A 22734-nucleotide genomic window follows, 5' to 3' on the forward strand; every position below is an offset into this window, starting at 1 on the left:
GCTAAGTGGATGTTAAATATGTGTTTAATATTTAAAGAACTTTATTCCAAACTGATCCCATCTTACATTCCCATATTAATCTGTGAGAGTTGCAGAATCTTTATATCCTTACCACTATTCTTTTAATTTTATATTCTTTTTAATTTTATTCATTTTAATAAATATGTATTGGTATTTTATTGTGATTTTAATTTATATTTTCCTATTTGCTCTTCTGAGTTTATCTCCCATCTGCATATTGTCTTTAAAGTGTGGAAATCATTGCCCATTTTAAACATGGATCTGGTTTCTTGCAGAATTTTGAAATTTTTTTCATACTTTGGATATGAGTCCTTTAACAGACACATACCTCAAAAGTATTTTCTCAGTTTATGGCTTGCCTTTACTTTTACTTAACTGTGTCTTCTGAAGAACATAAGTTTTTAATTTTTATGATGCCCGGTTTTTAAATTTGTGCTTCAGAGGTCATGGTTTTGGTATCTTATCTAAGAAAACTGTGCCTACCTTACGTATAAAAATTTTCTCTGATTTTGTTTTTTTTTTTAGCTTATAAAAAGGAGACGCTGACTTTGGTGCACAGTTTTGGAGGGCTTAGCCGTAGTTGGTAAGCTCTCTCTGTTGCTTTCAGACCTTATGGCAGGGGCACAGCAAAGAAAGCTGTTTGCCTCATGTTACAGAGCTTCTCTTATGTTTTCTTCTAGAAGTTTCAAAGCTTTCAGTTTAACATTTTGATCTGTGATCCTTTGAGTGAAGTTTTGTATATGCTGTGAGATATGAATAAAAATTTTTTTGGGGGGAATTTGGCTATCAAATACTTTTAGTATTATATTATATCAAATAATTTTAGTACAACTCTTGGATAGCCTTTCTCCACTCAGTAGCCCATTTTGCCTGTGTCAAAAATCAGTTGTATAAATTTAGGTTCATGGCTGAATTATCTGTTATGTTCCATTAACCTATGTTTATGTCCATACTGCACTGTCTTTATCATTTCTTATTCTAAGTTTTAATATTTGTGGAATCAGCAGTGATTTCCTATCTTTCATTCCTGGTATTAATTTGTGCTTATCTCTCTTTTTCCTGATCAGGCTAGTGGGAAAGGATTATTTTTTTCTAATTTCTGATGGTAAAAGATGAAGTTATTTATTTGAGACTTTTCTTTTTTCCTATTATTGATATTTAATGCCATAATTTTCCTCTTAAGTATTGCATGACCACAATTTTAATATATTTTGTTTTCATTTTCATTCAGTTCAAAATACTTTTTAATTTCTTCATTGATTAGTAAAGTATTTTAGAGATATGTTACTTAGTTTTCCAAACTAGTAACGTGTGGTAATCTTGCAGAAATCTTTGTATTACTGACTTCTAATTTAGTTCAAGTGTGGTTAAGGAACATACTTTGTGTGACATAAATCCTTTCAAATTTATTGAGATGTGCTTCATATCCCAGACTATGACCCGTTTTGGTACAAATTTCTTTTGCACTTGAGAAGAATGTGTATTTTGCTGGTGCTGTGGTGAGTGTTCCATACGTCATTTAAATCAAGTTGGTTGTGTTGTACAAGTCCTTCATACCCTTGTTGATTTTCTGTTTTGTCAACTAATGACAGGGGTATTGAACTCTGGCTATAATTGTGGATTTGTTCATTTTTCTTGTCATCAGTTTTTACTTTGTATATTTTGAAAGTCTGTTATTAGATGCAGACGCTTTTAGGATTGTTGCATCATCTTGATGAATAGACTCTTTGTCATTGTGAAATGGCTTTCTTTATCCTTGACACTGTTCTGCTCTAAAGTGTACTCTGTCAGATATTATAGCCATTTCAATATAATATGGGCACTTCAACTGTATTTTGTTTAGTGTGAGTGTGATATATGTTTTACCACTCTTTTATTTTTGAACTATTTCTGTCTTAATATTTAAAGTATGGTTCTTTTAGTGAGCCTGTAGTTAGGTCTTGCTGTTTTATCACTCTGAAAACCTCTACCTTTTAATTAGGTTGCTTAGACCACTTATATTTAATGTGTGTATATGTGTTTTGATATGGTTATGTTTAATTCTCTAATTTTGCTGTTTGTTCCATCTGTTTCAGTTTTCTTCTTTGGAATTTGGTATATTTTATGATTTTATTTTATCTTGTTGACATATTAGCTGATTCTTTTTTTCTTTTAAAAATTAAAAAAACTAACAACAATGAAGACAAAATCAAAACAACAAATTAGCTGATTCTTATTTTGTTGTTAGTGGTTGATTCAGTATTCATAGTAGGCTTTAATTCATTCTAGGCAACTTTTAGGTGTACTTTATCTATGGCATAAGAACCTCAAAACAGTATACTACATTTTTCTTTCTCAACTTTTAAAAAATGTTACCGTTGTAATAAGCCCTATAATTATTTTTGTTGATTGTGTTTCTCAATAGCTTTGAGATATAATTCATATATAATTCAATCATTTAAAGTGTAAAGTTCAGTAAGTTTTCATATATTTAGAGTTAACAACCATTACCATAAACAGGTGTAGAAAATTTTTTCATTCAAAAGGAAATTCTGTATTATCAGTTATTCTCTATTCCTTCTTCTCTAAACTCCCAGAAAACATGAATCTATATTCTGTCTTACAGGAAATTTCATATGTGCTGAATATTTTTATATACATTGCTTGTGTGGCCTTTTGTAACTAGCTTCTTTCACTTAACAGTGTTTTCAAGGTGCAGAGATGCTGTAGAATTTATCCTTGCAACATTTCTTTTCATTGCTCAATAATACTGTGTTTTTTTAGAACTATCATATATAATTTTTATCCACTTAGCTATAGATAGGTGATTGGATTGTTTCCATGCTTTGATGATTTTGAAAAAGTTTTTATGAACATTCTTGGAGAAGTTTTTGTGTAGAAATATATTTTCAGTTTTTGGGTATAGGAATGAATTCCTGGGTCATATGGAAATTCTGTTTTATATTTTGAGGAACTGTCAGATTATTTTTCACAGTGGCTGCACCATTTTACATTTTCAACCAGCAATATATAAAGGTTTTAATTTCTCTGCATACTCACCAACATTTGTTATTACCTATCCTTTTACTTGTAATTGTCCTAGTGATTATAAAGAGTTATCTTATTGTGGATTTGAATTTCCCTAATAGCCAGTGTTATTGAATGTCTTTTCATATACTTATTGGTCAGTTGTAAATTTTTTAGGAAAATGTCTATTCAGATATTTTGTCATTCTAAAATGAACTTATCTGTCTCTTTTACTTTTGGGTTTTAAGAGTTCTTTGTATGTTCTGGATACAGCTCTTATCACATATACATCTACAACTCCTTATTTATTTATTTGGTGTTCATTTGTTTATTTAGAGACAGGGTCTTTCTAAGCTGCCCAAACTAGGCTCGAACTTACAATCTTCCTGCCTCAGCCTCCCACAGTCCTGGGATTACAGGTGTGTGCCACCATCTGGCTACTTTAGGATTTTGATGCACATCATGCAAACAAATATACATCCAGAATACATCCCAGAGGTGTTGTAACAATTGTATTTATGTAAGAAGTATTTCTGAGTGTTTATTTTCCTAGTTGTTGTACAAACCAATACATCAGAAAATTGTTTTTCAAATATAACTTTGCTACACTGAAGTACACTTTTAAAATCATTGTTTTTTTTTTTTTTTGATTCAAGCACTCTAAAATGCTTGTGAGGGTTTTTGTTTTCTGAAAAGCCCTTGAGTTTGAAGCCACTTGAAATCGCAAATGGTGGACGATGCCTCTCAAGAGAACACTCTGCTGTTGAAAAGTCTTATTCTAGGCTAAATTGCTGCTCTCACCACAGCCACAGACTTCTATATTCTGACCAGCTATTTTGACACTTTGTCCCCACCACATTCAGTCTTTCCTCTTCCCTCTTGCCCTTCCCCTCACCTCCACCCGTATGAACATACACACGCCTTTTATTGTAGGCCACTCAAGAATTACTTCTGATGTGAGATGCGTGCAGCATTCTTAGAGGGAAACGTCTTCCAAGTCTCCTGCATCCACTGTGGTTAGAAGAGTCAGGCTTGTGTGAAGCTTGATTGTTGAGGTTGTAATTTTCCTTGTCTTGAAAACTATGGATTGAAATCATTCCATCTTGGCTCAATGGCTCTCTTCTTAAACATTTCACAGTAGAACTACGCCTACTGTATCCTTTAGATCTGGTCCTCCCCCTCACACATGGAAATCCTCATTCCCATCCATTCTGTATTTTTCTGTATCCCTTTGCAAATGCAGCATGTAGACGCTAAGATCAAGCATGTAGACATTGTGGTCTCGGGCTAGGGAGAGAAACAGGGCAGTGTCTGTCTCTTACCCAAAGAGGAACTGTTCTGTCTTACTTTTCAAGAATATTTCTTCAGTCCTCCTTATTGGCTTCTTTTTCATCATTCTCTTCTAAAATGTAGATCTCATCCCTTCTTTTCTTGATCTCTCCTTTCATGACTGGTTACACTCGTTTAAATTTCATTTTCTCTAAGTCAGAAATCTGTAGCTCTAGATCATTCTTGATATAGTATGCCTACAGTAGAGATTCTTCCCATTGTATGAGCATAATGACACAAATTGGCTTGACCCTGACAAGCAGGTTTGGCCAAAATATCTGTTGGCATCGCAGTAACTACAGCTCTGAGATTATTATATAAATCATGCTTTACAATTCCTAGCTATGTTGAGGAGTCATAGGACACATTTCCTCCCATTATGAACTTCTGAAGTGGAAACTGTATACTTGTCCATCTAGCCTCCAAGTCATTTCAGTGAGTTTATATGACTTTTGGCCCATTTTTCCAATGTGTCAAGTACTGGAGTCTGAATTGATAAAATATAAGTGAAGGAGTGCAAATGTGGAAGCTGTGTTTTTCTTTCTGCAGTCAGCAGGGTGGGCTGGCCGTGTTCCTTCCTTTGAGTGTATCAGCTTTGTACCATATGGAAAAAGAACAGCAACTCTTAGGCCAAATGTATAATAAAGGGTTGGATAGAAAAATTGGAGAGGCACATAGGAAAACTGATCCTGTCAGTGGGAAAGGAAAGAGTTAAGAACACGAAATCTATTGTCTCCTATGAATACATTGAATCAGAATCTTAGGTCTGATATTCTGAGAGAAAGAGGACAATTTCTTTTGCCAGAGGTGGAGTTGGGATTTTAAAATGAAGCATAAGAAATATTTGGTTTCTCAGGTGGTCCTCTAATTTCTTTGTTTTAACCCTGAACGTGAAGCTAAGGGACTCTGATCCATTCCTCACCCATCCCAGCTGGGCTATTGGCTTCAGCACTGTTCCAAGAGGCAGGGATAGGAATGGGTTAGCATAGCTGTCCCTTCCTCACCCTGTTTACCATCCCCTTTCTTTTTCGGTCTTTAACCATAGTGTAATTTTTGTTAACTTTAGAAATAAAACAGTGCCAATTGGCTCTTTTCTCCACAGGTGAAAAATAAAACCTTTTTCTGGTTTTCACTTTAGCTTATTAGTTATATCTATTTTAATTATGTAGTTTTAAAAGTACTTATTGCTGCATTTTTGTCCCCATTCTTATCACTGGTGCTCTGTGTTTGTATGGATTGATAGGCTGCTCCTGCTGGAGCTCTCCTGAGGCCATTACTGAGATTTACTACATGAGTAGTTGTAGTATGACATTGATTAGACTTTTCAGAGTGAGTTGTTTTATACTTAAAAGTGCCTTGTTCTTGCAAATTGCAAGTAAGTGACAGCTTGGCTGAGTGTAGAACTTTTGAGTCATTTCCATATTTCTGACAAGGTCTTGAAAATTGTTTCTCTGTCTTATTGTCTATTGTGACCAGGATGATGGCTAAATTCAGCCCAATATTTTTCACATTTTGATTTGATATTTTTTTCTACCCATTTTTTTTTTCTCCATAAAGTCTAAGTAATTTCAAGTTAATGTTTCAGTTGTAGATCATTTGTTTCATGTCTTTCCTGGAAGAACTAAGCTTTTTTCTAACAAATCTGTGGTAAAATATGCATGATATAAAATTTATTCACTTAACCATTTAAGTGTATAGTCAGGAATGTTCAGCACAGCCACATTGTTGTGCAATGTCTTAGTCTATCTTCTGTTGCTATAACAAAATACTGGAGTCTAAGCGATTTATAAAGAATAGAGGTTTGTGTGCCTCATAGCTCTGAGTCCAGTATCTGATGAAAGCCTTCTGGCAGCTTCACAACATAACAAAAAGTATCACATGAGGAGAAAGAACAGATGTGCTAGTTTGATCTCCTCAGATTGGAATTGAACTTGTGATCCTCCTGTCGCCACCACCCAAGTAACTAGGATTATAACTGTGCACAAAGGTCTGACATATGGACTTTTGAAGGAAACATTCAAACCATAGAATGAAACCAGTCTCCAGATTCTTTTCTTCAGAGTTCTGTCTAAAACTCTGCCCATTAAGCAATCCCCACTCTTCCTTTCTTTAGTGCCTGGCTATCACTGTTGTACTTTCTGTCTCTATAGATTTGACTACTCTAGGTATCCCCTAGCTAGACTCATACAGTATTTGTGTTTTTGTGACTGGCTCATTTCACTTAGCATAATGTTCTCAAGATTCACCCATGTTTTAGCATATGTCATAATGTCCTTTTTAAGGCCAAATAATATTCTTTTGTAAATATATGCTACATTTTCTTCATATGCTTTCATCCATTACTGGACACCTTGGATTCTTCTGCTTCTTGGCTGAATAAATAATGCCTTAGAAACATGGGTATATAAGTAGCTTTTTGAGATCCTATTTTTAATTCTTTTGGGCTTATACTCCAAAGTGAAATTGCTGGATCATATGGTAGTTCTATACTTACTTTTTTTTTTTTGTTACAGGAATTGAACTTAGGACCTCACACTTGCAGGCAGGTACTGTGCCACTGAGCTATATCCGGGGCCCTATATTTACTTTTTTGAGGAAAAGCCATATTGTTTTCTAGTGTAAACACACATTTTATCATCTCACCAATAGTGTACAAGGGTTCCAGTTTTTCCATGTCTTTGACAGCATTAATTTTCTGCTTATCAGTTTATTTTTAATTTTTATGATGGCCATCCTAGTCAATGTGAGCTATCTCATTGCAGTTTTATTTTGCATTTCCTGCATGATCAGTGATATGGAACATCAGTTCCTATTTTTGCCAATCTTATATCTTATTTGGGGAAATGTCTACTCAAGTCTTTTGCTGGTTTTTAAATCAGATATTTTGTTTGTTTATTTCTGAGGTAGGAATTAGAAAAGCTTATTTTTATTGTTTATGAATTTTGGCTCCATTTGTTCTTCTCAAGTATGCCAAGTGTTATGTTGAGCCTTTATTTCCTATACCTCTAATTTCTATTCAGTGCAATATATTTCATTATGGTAAACACACACTTTGCTTTCACTCAATCCAGCCTTCCAGGGTGTCAACTTTGGTGTTCACAGTTGTACATCTGCCTTTTGTAGTTTTAAAGTTTTAGCTTCAGCAGTGATACTCTTTGTAATTTTTTCACCCAAGTTATAAACATTTATAATTTAATCCATCAAGTAGCCCCATGAAGCTTGTTAAGAAAAGAGTCCCTATTTCTTTCGTATTTTGCCTTCACTAGCTTCCCATTGTCACTCGTTTCAGTGGCCACCCTTGATGTGTGCATTGTCTCTCAGATTTTTAATTAAAAAATTTACACACAACATGTTGTTCTGAAATACGTATACACTGTGAAATTCCAAGACTTTTATTTCTAATTTTTGATTTATGAGTTGCAAATATGTATACATTTCCTATGGGGAAGAATGCGACATCGTCTCTCCCCCTGTGCTGGGCCTCACTGTCCTGACGGAGTTAGGTCATGACATCACTTCATCCAGTATTCCTTATTACTCTAACGATGAGTTTGTCCATACCGATTATACCTGAGCTATGTTTTGAAGAGTTTTTTGAATCCTTTTGCTCTTCTGACAATGTTTTGTTTGCTGTTAAATTAACCATTCCTTTAATATTTGTTTAGTTTTCTGTGTGTTTGTTACTTATTCAGTCCCAAACTCAATCCAGAAACCTGTTCTCAGTACATCCAGAGGGACAGTTCTTCTGTCAGTGTGACCTGCGAAGTCTTCTTGCCCGTCCTGCGGGGCTCTCCCTTTGCAGTTACGCCAGGAATTCCTTTTGTTTTTCTTCAGTGCTGTAATCCTGTTTCCTGTATCACATGCCTTCCTTTTTCTTATCTTTCTCCCTGTTTTGCAGAAGAACATCCTCCAGTAGAAGTCTTGGTTATAAATTATTTTCTTCATTGTTGGTCCGTTGTCCTCTAGCTTTTAGAGTTGCCCTTGATAAGTCCAAAGACTTTGATTTCCAGTCCTTTGCTGATGACCCATTCTATCCCCTTTTTGCTATCTTACAGATTTTGTTTTAATCCCCTGAGTGAAAAACAAAAACTCACAGGGATGGAATATATCCTTAAGTAGTCATATTAATATCCATTGAGATGGCCCAGTAGGTACTCACAGGGGCCCTACACTCTATAAACACTTCTACTTTAGGAAATGTTTTGAAGTATTTGATATTTTTCTCCCCTCTGTTTCCTTTATTTCTTCCTTCTGGAATTATTTGTCTCTTACGCTTCCCAGACCTCTTCTATTTTCCTTTACTTTATTTTTGCTTTATATTTTGGACAGTTTTCTTAAGTTATATTCTAGTACTGCTAAATTTTTCTGGTTTTTAAGTATCCTGGTTTTGTTTCAATGAACAATGAATCTTTTTGTTGATATTCCTGTTGTTAAGTCTTCACTTGTTCAAATTCCAGGGAGAAAATCTTCCTCCCACCTTACATGATATAAGACTTTTGTTAGACGTTATTTTGTTTTGGTAGGATGACAGGTACTAAGAAAAACAAGCTATGATTCTGGCTTGCCTGTATCTCATCTTGATCTTCCAGATTTGGGCTCTAGGGTTATTTCGACGTGGTTCCTGCCATACCGTCTAGATATATGGAGAATGACACAAATTTTAAGCTGAAAATTTCCCTATTTGACTTATGTTGTGAAGCTGTATAGCAGTTTTCTAAAACTTACAGTATAAATTTAATCTTTGTTGGCATCACATTTCAAACTTGAATGAAGGCCATCAATAAAGCAGAAAATAAAATTAATGAAGCCAGAGACAAAGTAAGAGATTATAGATGGAAAAAGTTACATGGGTATAGATTTTAAAGCCTCCAACCCACAAACAGAATAGATGAACAAAAATTATTAAAGGAGGACAGAAACACCATCAACACTGGTTAATGAAAATTCTTTTCTGATCTCACATAATTCTTTTCATGCCCACCCATCCTCCATTCAAAGATGCTGCCGTGTCCCAGGAAATTTTAAGAACATGAACTAGAAATTTTCTGAAGTTTTCTCTTTTAAGGCGTGCACTTATTTCTTAAATAAATATTTGCTCTGATTCTCAAGTCTTCCCTTATTTTGAAATATAATAATATGTTTTATTGGCCTGGTAGATTTGGATGTTTCTCTCTTGTTTATTCTTGGAGATGGAATCTTTTGCATGTTCAGTATCAGGTATTGCCCTATGTTTTTTCAGGAAATTTGTATGAGTCACTGCTTGACTGAAGTCCAGAAGAGTGAAGAAGGAAAAAGGCTACGTTTGTAGTAGATTCACTTACCGATTAGAAATTCATCTTTCTGTGAGGCCTGGGGAGGGAGCCAACATCTACTCCAGAAGTAATCACATGGAAATTTGCTTCAAACCTGACTTGCCTTTAGGTATTTGGTGTGGCTCTCAGTAATTAGCAAAGTTACTGTCACTTGGCATGGCTGCCCTCCTCAGAAGCCAGCGAGTAGCATTTTTTTATGTTTGCTGAAGCCTTCTTCATGGCCATATGTAAGTCAGGAGTAAATGAAGCCAGAGATGACTTACTTGGTTTGCTTCTGGAGCCAGAAACCCCTTAAAAGAGTTAGTGTATTTTAAAGGTACCCAGCTCTCCCCTGGCTTAGTTCCCTCCAGCCCTCATCCCTTTGAAATGAGGGCATCACTCCAAGCCTGTTGGCTCCCCATTTGCTTATTTTCTGTACATTCAGTTGCAGTGTCTCATGAAGAGAGTGGTGTGCTTTAGTCTCTTTTTTAACCTCCCATCTTGATGTTTTTCCAGTACAGTTTCTGGAAATTTTAGCAGCAGTGGGATCAATTTGTAATTTCTAGAACCAATTTGGGATATTTCCTTTGTTGAAACCCAACCGATCATTTCTCCAGTAATCTTGGAAAGAGGAATGAACCTATATAGCTTTCTTTTTTGGGAATTGTGTTTTTTCTAAAATTGTACTTTTTTCCTCCTGTGGTGATGAGATTTGAACTGAGAGCTTCCACAAGTGGGGCAAATGGTCTACCTCTGAACTACATCCCCAATCCCTCTCAAAGTGTACTTTTAGTTGCCTGTGAATCTTGGCTCTCCCATTTTATACATTTTTCTGATCTTTTAATGATAGTCTACATATAATTTTAGACTATGCTTTTTATATTAGTTTTCATCATTCCTTATTTTCATGACCTTTTCTTTTACCACTTCTTGTGATAAAATGTACATACGGAGAGGTACTGCTTTATCGATTTTTAAGTATGCATTTCAGCAGCACTAACTACACCCACAGTGTTGTGCTGCTGTCACAAGTATCCATCTCCAGAACTTTTCCATCAGCCCAAACTCAACCTCTACCACTTGGAAACAGTAACAACCCATTACTTCCTCCTCCCAGCCCCCAGTAGCCCCTTTTCTACTTTCTAGTTTTATGAATTTTTATGTCTGTCTTTTGTATATATGACTTGAATTATAGGGGAAAGATGATGAGGTAATTCAGCCTAGTGACTATAGGTGAATGCATGAATGGTTCAGTGAATAAATAGGTGAAAAACTCACGCATATGAGAAGTGCTAGAGGTACTTTTATGGTTTGGGAAGATGCTGTAGATAACAGGAGATGCTGAGGAGAATGAAAGGGAAGGGGCAATAATCATGACCCAAAGGCAGCTGGAGAACCTGATGTCAGTGAGGTATACCCACACTAGTTTGGTTTTCTATGGCTGGGATAATTTTGGAGTTCTGGCAAAGGAAATGTAGAGTTAGGCTGATGGCAGTTTGGAAGAATTACAGGAAAGATATCAAGTACTGGGAAGAGTTCATAAAAATGTGTCTTTCTTTCAAAGTTCTTGGGCAACACTGTGGTTGACCCTCTGGGACTCTGGGAAAGCAGAGGACTAGCATGTCAAAGTGTACCAACACTGCTAGAAAGCGAATGGGCTTTATGACTTAGGGCATTGTCTTTTTGTCATCTTGTCTAATTCTCCCATGATTTATGCAATTTTTTAAATAAGTTGAGAAGTAAATGGGCTTTTTTTTTTTTTGGTCTTTTTGAGACAGGGTTCAGGCTGGCCTTGAACTCACTCTGTAGCCCAGGCTGGTCTCGAACTCACAATGATCCTCCCACCTCAGCCTTTGAAGCTCTGGGGTTGCAGGCGTGCACCACCATGCCTGGCTAAACAGGCTTCTTAGATGTAATATTGAGACATCACTCCCAAGTATTCTGATTTCTACCTTTAGATTAATGTGTTTTCCTCCTTGTTTTTGCAAAATTAAGTAACTGTGCACTATTTTATGAAGGGTACTTGTAATATGTAAAGAGGTTCAATAAAAGTCTCAAAACTAAATATATCCCAAATGCCCTATGGTGAAACAGTTTTCTCTCTTATCTTTCCCTCAAAATATAAAATTGAAAATCTGTCTTGATTAGGTATCTCAAAGATATGAAACATATATCAAAATAAGAGGCACATCATTCAAGTTTTATATTGGTGAGGGAAACCCAGGGTTCTGTGTCACAGGCCACCTGAATTCTATCCTGCTGTCTTTAGGACTGCTTGAATTTTTGGCTTAAAAACACTTCATGCTGTTTATATCTCTTTTCTTGGAGAGAAGGAGACTGATCCTTGGGATCAGTCTTGGTTTGGGTCTCAGTTTTGTCTCTTCTTGGCTGTGATATGTTGTCTAATCTTTTTAACTCTTGTGAAATGAGTTAATAAAGTCTGCCTCAAACTCTGTCATATGTAGATCACTCATTTTTTTCTTTTCTTATTATTTAATGACAAGATGGCTTTTCCTCTTGTTCACCTTCCCTTGCTCCTTGACTTGAAACTGCCTCTCCAGAACATCTAGCTGGCACCCAGAGTTGAGTTTACACTTAGAAAATATACCCACTTGCCATCATTTGGGAAAATGATACAGAAGTCATAGCTTTTAGGTGTTAGATCTTCCCTGTGGGTTCCTATTGTCATTAAGCTAATATTTTGTACTTGGTATAAAATCTTTTCATTTACTCTGGCCAATGCTCTTTTACTCTTATATTCTGGTCCTTTTATACTAACTGTGGGTATTCCTTTCCTCTTCCAGGTACACAGCTTCTTCTAGCATGACTGTGATTTGATGAGCAGCCACAAGAATTGGCTCCTGTGTCTGGCACTGTAATTCTGGGGTCTGATCACTGCTCACAACTATACGGCTGTCATGGCTACTGCGTCTACTGCGACCCCTGTCATTTCACAGCCCCAGGTAAATGACTCAACCAGCATAGGTTTAGGAGAATCATAATTTTGTCAAATATTTAAGTTGGATTTTAGAAAACACGTTTTACTCTAGGGATCATGTAGATCTCTCTTATTAGCATTTGGTGTGCATTTAGATAATGGTGCTTTTCCGGGCACCATTATCAGGAAGCAGCTGAGACAGCGAACAAGTGATTTCAGTGACCTAGCCTCTGTTCCCAGGGGACCTCAGTTTTGAGCCTTTAGGATACATCAGACTCCAAATTAAGATAAATCGGTGGCAAATTCTGCTGCTTTTCCTTTCTTAGATTTTTTAAAGAAATATCTCAGAAAGGATCTAATCTTATAACAAACTTTCCATTCCTTGCCCTGTTATCTTCCTCCTATAATTATTATTTTGCCTTGATCTTTTCTAAGAACTTTGAAGACAAAATGCAATTCTGTAAACTTCTGAATGCTAGTCCTAGGATGAATGTTTTCTGTCTACTTAAGAACAGTAATACTGCAGGGATGTTGCATTTGTTCAGATTATTGTACCACCCGCTGGGTGTTCAGTGGTCCCTTTAGAGTCAGCAGGCATATGGTGCAATGGAGGAAACAGGCTTTGGAATCACTAGGCCCTGCACCTTGGAATGCTGGGTAAAAAGCCTGACTCATGCTGGTTGTTGTCGGGGTTAATTTCTCCCCATGTGCTTGTACTTCACATGATGGTTATACGGAGTAAATGACTCAAAAGGTACAGTTTCCCATGTGCTCTTTCTCCACCTCTCCTCTTCTTTTTGGAGCATGGTATCTCATTTGTGGCAGTCATTTTAAGCTAAAGTTAAAGAAAAGAGAAAGAGCTGTATTAATTTAAATTGGAATCTTGATGATATAGAATGCCTTTTTTTCTGGATCATTTTTGCAGGCCATTATATATTTTTTTGCATTTCAATTGAGGGTGTCTGTGTTTTTAAAAGAAAGAGTGAGAAAAGAGAGGGAAGAGGGAAAGGGGCATTTATACTTAATTTACTGTGAATTCCCCTCCTCCCCTCTAAAAGAATTACAGATTTCATTTTATGGGTGAAGTCCTTCCTGTGCTGCAGTGTTTTTTACCATTATTTTCCAGAATGCTCAGTGTTACCCTCATCACCCCAAGATGCATTTTTTCCTCTTTCTGGTAAATGGATCATTACCCTCACTTTACTTTGGGTGTTTGCTTTCCTTTACCTTCAATAGGTGTGTGTGTGTGTGGGGGGGGGGTTGTGTATGTGTGTGTTTTGGTTCCTGAAAGACTTGGAGAACAGGTAAAGAGAATTCAGTGCCTGTTACTTGAGGTCACCATCTGAAAGTCAGGTGCAGCTGTTCGCAGGCATTTCTTCCTAGGCTTGTGCAAAGTGAGTTAGACTGCAGCATAGGTTTTCTGGACAAGGCATTTCAATATCCAGCAACACTGTCATTTGCCAGCATTCCAGAAGCATCATTTTTTTGTGCACATCTTCCCTATTATGTAATCTACGAAGAATATAATATAATACTTTCAAATGACTTGTTTAGTTAAAATACCATCCTAGTCATGTAAATACTTGGGAAAATGTGTACCCTCATACATTTCTGTGGTACAGCCGCCTGGGGGTAAAGTGATAATTTGATAGTATCTATTGAAGTCGTGCACCTTAGCACATACTCTGTTCCAATCTTGGTATCTGTGTTTGAAAAGCACTCACATAGGAGGCCAAAGAAGAGTGTGTAAAAATATTCATTGAAGCACTGCTTAAAGACCAAGAGGTACAAAACTTGCTGAATATCTAATAGCGCAAGGGCATAGTAAAAAATTCAGGCATGTGGATATGATTGAAATACCATATAACAGCTAAAATGAGCCTAACAACACAGCTGTACTACCTGAAGTTATCTTATAGAGGGAAATAAGAGCAAAATGCAAGATAATCCTTATAGGAAGATGTCATTAAAAGTATAAACCATGCCTGTGTGTCTTTAGGGATAGACAAGTGGAAATGCATAGTGACGGCCCAGCACATTTTCAATAGAATGACATTGCCCTCAGGGGTCTAGAACGGGATCTTGAGAGGTGAAAAAAATCCCTCCCAAAGCTTAGGTTTACCTAACAAAATATTAGCATTTAATTTCTCTATTATGGAGAATTTAAATTTAATTACTTTTTTCTCCTCGAGGGCCACTAATGGAAAAAAGAAAGGTCAACAAACAGTTGTTTCCTGAAGCATGCATGTGGCCCCGCTAGTCACACTGCCTGAGTTAAATCCTGGCCACGCCTTAGGATCACGCTCTCAGTGCCTTACTTTCCTCACCTGCAAAATGAACAAGACAACAATGAGGACAGTCTCAGGTTGTTTGAAAGATGACATGAAAAAGCATGTGCAAAACTTAGGATAGTGTCTGGTGTATATTGCCCACTTATATCAGCAAGTGTTGTGATAAGTAAGATAAAGAAGGCTTTTGCCCTCCCTGAGTTTATGGAAGATATACACATAAGGGCACAAAAATTATAGTGGTATATCACAGAAGTATGACACAGAAAATGGGACTGTCCTAGGAGCAAATTGGAACCCCCAGAAAATAGTGGGAGGACCAGGAAAGGTTTTTTGAAGGAAGACCACCGACTGGTGACTAATGAAAGAGTATGAGTTATTTTGGCAAGGGAGAAGAAAGGGGTGTGTGAGGTGCAAATGTCCTGTGGTGAAAGAGAGTGCAGCAGTTAGAATATAGTTCAGGATGGTCATGGTATAGTGGGACATGTGCTTGTAAACATCCATGTCCTTTGAGCCACCTCCAGCAGTTCATAAGGGCCAATTGTTAAATTTTCAAGCATTTTGTGAGTAGTTGACTTCATGCTGGTAGCTTGAGATCCATTGTGGTGGAATATTTGTGCTTCAAAAATAGGCAAATGCTAAGCATCAGCACAGATGAGCTAGGTTATAAAGCTGAAGGTTTTGCAGGACTTGTAAAGCATCCTAAGGAATGTCATATAGATCTTACAGATGCCTGTGTAGTTTAATTGTTATCCAGGCTTTGGAGTCTTAGCTCTGGGTGCAAGCATTTTGTGTAGTATCAACCCTTCAGTAGACACCAGGCTCCTGAGGATTCTGTTGAGCAAGTCCTGTGTTAAAATGTCAACTGGGTGGTTGAGTCTTTTCTCACCCTGGGAGTAACGGTAGCCTCTAGTAGTTGGGGAAATACACCCTTCTGGAAGAAGTCAGCTATGAGCTGGGGTATTAGGTCATAAGGAGAGGTGCCTTACTCTTCAGGAGAGATGAAGACTGTCTTAGATACTTCCTCATCACTAAGACACAGTACCCAGCAGCCACAACTTAAAGCAGGAGAAGGTTACTTTGGCTCACAGTTTGTAGAGTGCAAAGTTAGTTGTTTCCAAGGCAGGTTTATGGCAGAGGGGCATGACAGAGGCACGCAGCTCATAGCATGACAGCCTGGAAGCAGAGAGGGATCAAGGGATTAGGAAGGATATATAATCTCCAGGCCTCACCCTCAGTGACCCACTTCTTTCTCCCAGGCTTCACCTCCCAACATCACAACCAGCCATAAAGCCATCCCTGTGGGCTGCCCCTGTGATGCTCCAGTCACTTCCCTAAAGCCCTGTATGTGAGCACATGAGGCTTTGGGTGGGGGGGACATCTAGATATAAACCGTAGCAGAGACCATTGCATTTGGTTTCAGCATCCTCTGGTGGATGATGGGTCTCCTAATTATATGTTAACTCTTCCATGTAGTTTGTACAGTCAAATTTTAGTCCAAGACTGGCTTGCTCTTGTTGCCAAGCCTCTTTTCTCTTATTAGCACTTTCCTCCAAGTTCACAGCAGGTTAAAAGTATGTAAATGCAGCATCTCCTGAGCACAATGAATTGCTCACTCAATCAAGTTAGCCTAGGATTGATTTCCATGCTCTGGAAGTGAAGTCAGGGGCCTAGGTGTACAGATAAACTCACTTTCAAGTTTGCAAGACCTGAAAACCCTTCTCCAGGGCAAAACCAACAATTAAATAAGAAGCTTTTGGTTTTGTTTGTTTCTCTATTCATTTGGTAACAAAGAGCATTTTCTAGTTAAGGCTGCCTAATTCGAGCTATAAACTAATTAATATGAACAAATAACCTATGGTTGTTTCAGATAATAATAGAGAAGAAAGCTTTCATTGTCACTCCTGCTGGGATTGCTATTTAGTCAGTGAAAGCTATGCCTTGTGCTTTGAAGTGGACCAAGTTTACCTCCCCTGTTTTACTCCTGCCTGGACTGAGACAGATTTTTGTTTTCCCCTGCTGAGAATGCACCTAGTTCTTACAAAGCTAGGTGAATTCCAAGGCGAAGCTGGACTAGCAGCTGCAGGATGTCTCTGTGTTTGTAGTTGATTTATGCTCCTGCTGTTCCAGACACTGATAAAGAGCTTCCTTCTCCAGAGGAAGCTAAAAGGATGTATTTGCAGACAGGAACCTGTTCATCATGAGGTGAAGTTAATTTGTTCATGTCCTGTGGACCCCGGGCGGGGGGGGAGGGCAGGGGGTAGGAAACCAAGAAACCTGACTTGCCACTTTCAGTAGCCTCTTTCTCTTTTTAGAATTCTGTTAAGCCTTCCCTTTATTCTGGTTGATAAAATTCCTGCAAGTAGAATGGGTAGAATTTAGAATTAAAATTTTTGTTTTCATTTTTTAACTGAAGCTTCAATAGATTAATACCTAGGTGCATAAGTTGGCTTCTTTCAAACTGGTAGTAGAGGGTATCTGAGAACTTCTAAAGTGTTTTGCTCCCATACCTGGGATTCCAGTAAGGAAGAAATCTTTTCCATCAGTGTTTTACAAGGATTTCCTTCTGCATCTCATGTGCTAAGTGACTATTTTAAATGTAAGCCAAGGACACAAAGATATTCAGATCCTTCCAAGTGATCTCTGGGGTGAATTTCATGAAGTTTCATGAAAAGGGTACATGTAGGTAGATTTTCAATGTCTTAGCAATTTGTCCCTCAAATTCTTCTCCAGCATTCTGATAAAAAGTGACAAATTACATGGCAAAATACTTACCAAAGGCTTTGTGTACCATCAGGCCTTTAACAGACACTGTGCATGTGTTAATACTTCCATTTTCCCCATGATTATTCTAGGAGATCTTTACAGGGAGAAAGTGTTACTTCTACATATGGATGTATATATTATGTGCATATGTATTATGCCAGAAGGTCCATCAAAGGAACGCCAACTTAGATAAACACTCTAGGGAGAACTGCAGTGTATTGCCAGGAATAAATGCATGTGCAGATAAACACTGAGATTTCTGGCTTACTCTGTCTTGAACCGTGTTTCCATTAGACATTAAATTTGTTCTCGGATTGCCATTTAAATTCATTTATGCCTCATTTTGTGTTTATAAACTCAGAGAAAGCTTGAGAGGATATCTTATTTTGGAATCTGAGAGCACATTTTGAATTTTCTTTTCATATGATAAAATTGCATTGGAGCACCAAGGATAAACCACAAGTGACACCTTTCATGTTTGTTTATTTTCTAATACATCCTTTTAATTGGAGTTTTTAATGACTTATGAAGCTATTCTTTTAACCTTCAAAGGTGTGTGACTTTCTCCTTTTACTGCCCTTCGAGGCATGCTTTGTCTGCTCTCCTTTTGACAATCCTAAATACCCCAGCTTCTTTTCTCTGAGTGCTTGTTGCACATTTGCCGTGAGTAAATGTCAAGGTAGGATAATGACCTGATTTTTTTTTATTATAATCATAGAGTCCAAAGGCTACCTGTCTCTTGAGCTCTGTACCTTGCTGTAATAAGACTGTCATTTAAAAAAATCAGTCTGCACTTTCTGTGTAATGATATAGTGCTTGGTAATGACATAGCATCACTTAAGCATTGCTCTTGCGTTAAACTTCTCCCATTTCACTAGGCAGGCTCAGGCTAGGAGAGAAGTGAAAGTGTGTTGATACCTGTTCTTTAATCTCAGAAATGGCCCTGGAGCAGATTAGATTCTAAAGTCCAAGTTTGGCAATAAAACAACGTACAAAGATTCAGACAGCATTTAGTAGCAAAAGATTGAATCCTGCAGGAGGAAGAATAGGGTGTGGAAGTGGCTGCCTAATTTCAGCATTAGACTGTCCAGCAGCTGATTTCAAAGCATTTGCACTTAAATAAACCTCTACCAGGCTTATAGAGAGGTGTTAGAGTCTGAGTTCAGGTCTGGAAGGGAGAATGCTTCATCTGGATTCAGGTGTGTCCCCAGTCTCAGGGCTTTGAGTACTCTAGAATTCTGCTTAGCATTGCAGAGCTGTGGTTGATCAGGTTGCAAAGTGACCCGGCAAAAACAATGGAGGAGAACACCCAGGGAATATTCCAGCCTCATGGCCCAATGGCACAGGTTTACCTCTGATGGACATGCTGGGTTGTACAGAGATGACATACGAGTAGATTCTACTTCTGTGAGATGTCCAGATGGAGAGAGTCAGCTTCTCTCATTACTTTTACAAGTACTTACTTAGGATAGAAACGTAGATAGTGTACTTTTTGTACTACACACTTCTGATGCTGTTGTTTATTGCCTTTGTGTGAGAACATCAGAATAGCTGGCTGTGGAATTTATGAATCTCAGGCATTTTCTCTCTATGTTAGGGATTCTGATTGCTTGGGTCCTATCCTTAGGAATTCTATCTACACCAGAAGCTTGGCATATCCTGTGCTGTCTGTTTTAGGAATTTGATTCGTTTGTATTTTTTTCTCTATAGACTAGGATTTTTCTTTATTCTTGTGATTCTAAAATCTCATCAAGCTATGATTACATTTTATATTATTTTTGTAATATATAAACAATTAACCTGAGGTCTTTCTTTTAATCAATACTTTTTCTTTGTTTAGAATGTTTCTTCAGCTTCTTTATAGTCTTCCTTGGATTCTTAGTGTAACTAGAACTTTTCTTGTGTGTTTTTCTTTTCCTTTTGTTCTTTTCATCTCAGGTTTTCTGAGTCCTGGGTGAATTTCTTAAGTCTTTTACTTGCCTTTTCCTTTTTCTGGAATGTTTACACCTTATTTTGTTCCCTGTGTTGCTATTTTTAGGAATTGTTATTCACTTTCTTCTGGTGGTTACAATAGTGATGTCCAAAGATATCCACTTTGTCCTCAGAATCTTTATTCTCAGAATCTCTGAGTATGACTGCGGGCCAGTGTGCAATTGATAATGGGTCTGACTACGGATCAGAACAATCTTGTGTACCACAAAAGGGGCTTTTGAGAGGTAATTCTGTTAAGGATGTTGAGATAGGGAGGTTATTCTAGATTACTGTAGATGTTTTAGTGTAATTACAAGGGTCCTTAAGTGTAAAAGAGAGAAGCAGAAGAGCCAAGTGAGAAAGTAAAGACCTGGCTGGTCATTACTGGTTTTTGAGGGTGGAAGGAACCATGAGCCGAGGAAAGTGGGCAACCTATAAGCATTTGGAAAGACAGGAGAAATGAGTCCTTTCCCAGAGCCTCTGGAGAGTAATGCAGCCTTACCAGCAGCTTGATTTTATTCTAGTGAGACCCATCTCTGACTTTTGCATATTTAAGTTACTGTTATAACATTTTGTTGCAGTAGCAATAAGAAACTAACAATCTCCATATAGTGTTTGCTATTTTTGTCTTCAAATGATCTGTTCTATTTTCAATACTAATATCCTAATAAAGTACTTTGAGAAGACAAATTATAAATATCCTATAATTTAATCGCCTCCTTTTTTTCTGTAATAAATCTGCTTCATCAGGGGAGTTTTCTTTTTGGGGGTGTCATCTCCTTTGGGACTGTATTTTCCCCAGTTGTGCTAGATTTTTTTCCCTACTTGCTATATTATCACAGCCATGGCTATCTTATTGGATAGACAAGCCTCAGTTGAAACGTTCTCTGTGAGCTGGATATAAATTTCCTAAGTTCATCGAGTCCTGAAGAAGCAGCAAAGTCTGTTACTGTAGTCCTCTTGAAGCTACTGGAGTTTTTCTCAGGCTCTCTGCTCCTTATTCTCCAGATTTGCTACTTTTCGCAGATGATTTGAGAGACTTATTTCTTTTGATTCAGTTGTGTAGTACTACATCTAACTGAAACTCCTCCTTTTCTAAGGTATGTTGTACCCTTACTGTTTTTAACTCCTGGTACATTTTCTACTCCTTTAATATTTAGCTGGTAATTTTCATGAAATGCAGAATTCTTACCCAGAATTCTCTTTGTCTAGAATTTTCAATTGGAAGTACAGCTTCTGTATAATTAAGTGTATTTTCCTAATTTTTTAGATAGTCATACTGCATTTCAAAAGGTTCATATTTTATCATTAAAACTAATATAGTTTTTATTGTAGCACCACTCAATTTCTGAGAGATAAGGAATGGAATAAAAGTGAGTCATATGCCATTCGCCAGCTCAATGCTTCTTGGGACTCCATTAGAGAAAAACTGTCAGTTTTACTTATATTAGAATATTCTGGTTTAAAGAAGATAAATTGTACTTTTACTTTTTATTTTGCCATCCTTAGTCATGTAAGTTAATTTTATTTTATTTTATTTTATTTTATTTTTTGTACTGAGGATCAAACTCAGGACTTTGCGCTTGCCAGACAGGCATTGTGCTGCTGAGCTATATCCCCAGCCCAACCATGTAAGTTTAAATAGATAGGAAAACTATGACTTGTTTATTTAGAAAATTATAAGACTTTGCACATATTCCTGTTTAACTTTATTGATAGTTGGTGGTTTGAAATGGGGATGCTATGAAATACATGCTTTACGCTTGATTTTAACAATTCTGTGTCCAGAGAAAACAAATGACTACACAGGCTAATGGAAAATAGTTTTATATTTATTTATATTTACAATCTTTGTATATCATTTCAAGAAAGGCAACTTATAAATTGTAAACATTTTTGGAATTATATTTAACTTATTAATGCAACTGACATTCATGTAGCATTGAATCCGTGTAACAGTTGCTGCTATACAGCAATGAATAAAAAAGCTAGAATTTCAGCCTTGGTCAGTTTTTAGCCCAGCTGAGAGGGATCAATAGATAATTAAGCAATCATTATAGTGTATTAGGTGTTGTTGTAGCGATGCTGTATAGATTTTGTAGGAGACATTTTGCTTAGATTTAAGAATGACTGAAGGGAATAACTCAGAGAAACAACATTTTACTGATAGAAATTGGGGAAGCATTGAAGCACTCAAACTGTGGCCCTTGATCCAACAGGACTGGCATTATCTGAAGCCCCACTTCAGATCTACTGTATCAGAGATTCTTGGGGTATGGACAGCAATCTGTGTTTTATAAACCCCCTAGGTGATTCTGATGCAGGAAACCACTGTTGTCACTGATGCTGAGAACTGGACATGAGAGAGCACAGCACATTAAAACAGAGTTGAAGCAGAGTTTGAAGTCATCAGTAGCTTGAGTTGAGGCAGGTAAGTCCTGATAAGATAGCTGAAGAGCTTAGCACATTTGTAAACCACTGAAGTGTTTTTAGTATGGAATAGATTTCTTAACTCTGTCTTTTAGAAAGATGACTAGAGAAGAGATTAGAGCTGAGTAGAAAAAAGGTACTTAGGAAGCCAGTGGAGTAGTAATAGCAGTGATTATGAGGACAGAATAAGTTAAATGGGTCAATTAGATGTTTAGAAAACAGAATTTGGAAGATTTGGTTATGGACATAAATTATAGAGGCAGGAAGGGAAGAAATCCCATGTTTAGCACTCAAGCCAATAGACAGATGCTTGGGAAGAGAATATAGGAGGAGCAAATGGGGATCATGAGGAAGATTAAGTATGAGGTTGGTTTTTGAATATTGCAACTGAAGTACTGATGGGATAGTCAGTAAAGGTATCAGCAGACAATTCTATATTTGCATGGGGCTCAGGAAGGAATTATGGTTAAATATTTAGAACTGGGAATATTTGGGCTATATAGGATAATTGAAATATTAGGGGATAAACTGGATGACTCCATGGAATTTTGTTGAGTAAATGAGAAGATAAGTAGTGCAGAACACATTCCTACTGGGCAAGGAAGAGGAGCTCTAAAAATTGCCAAGAAGGGGCAGCCACAGAGAACAGTTAAAGACCAAGAGACCATGATGTCATGAAAGCCAAGGGAAGAAA

The 22734-nt window shown here is 37.2% G+C and overlaps 1 protein-coding gene across 4 annotated transcripts in view; it reads left to right on the forward strand.

Moving 5' to 3' along the window:
* Lpar1 (lysophosphatidic acid receptor 1) overlaps positions 1-22734 on the forward strand; it is a 134594-nt gene that overhangs the window by 47405 nt on the left and 64455 nt on the right. For 3 of the 4 annotated variants that reach the window (XM_005382726.2, XM_013513299.1, XM_005382727.2), the window contains exon 2: positions 12452-12610. In XM_005382726.2, coding sequence (XP_005382783.1) covers positions 12566-12610 — 45 coding nt within the window. In that variant the 5' untranslated portion in view covers positions 12452-12565. Of the gene's footprint in view, positions 1-6869; positions 6903-12451; positions 12611-22734 lie in introns of those variants that run through there. The other variant, XM_005382729.2, reaches the window with a different exon arrangement.

The sequence above is a fragment of the Chinchilla lanigera genome, unplaced genomic scaffold (genome assembly GCF_000276665.1).
Source record: "Chinchilla lanigera isolate Chin_1 unplaced genomic scaffold, ChiLan1.0 scaffold00018, whole genome shotgun sequence".
NCBI classification, from domain to species: domain Eukaryota; kingdom Metazoa; phylum Chordata; class Mammalia; order Rodentia; family Chinchillidae; genus Chinchilla; species Chinchilla lanigera.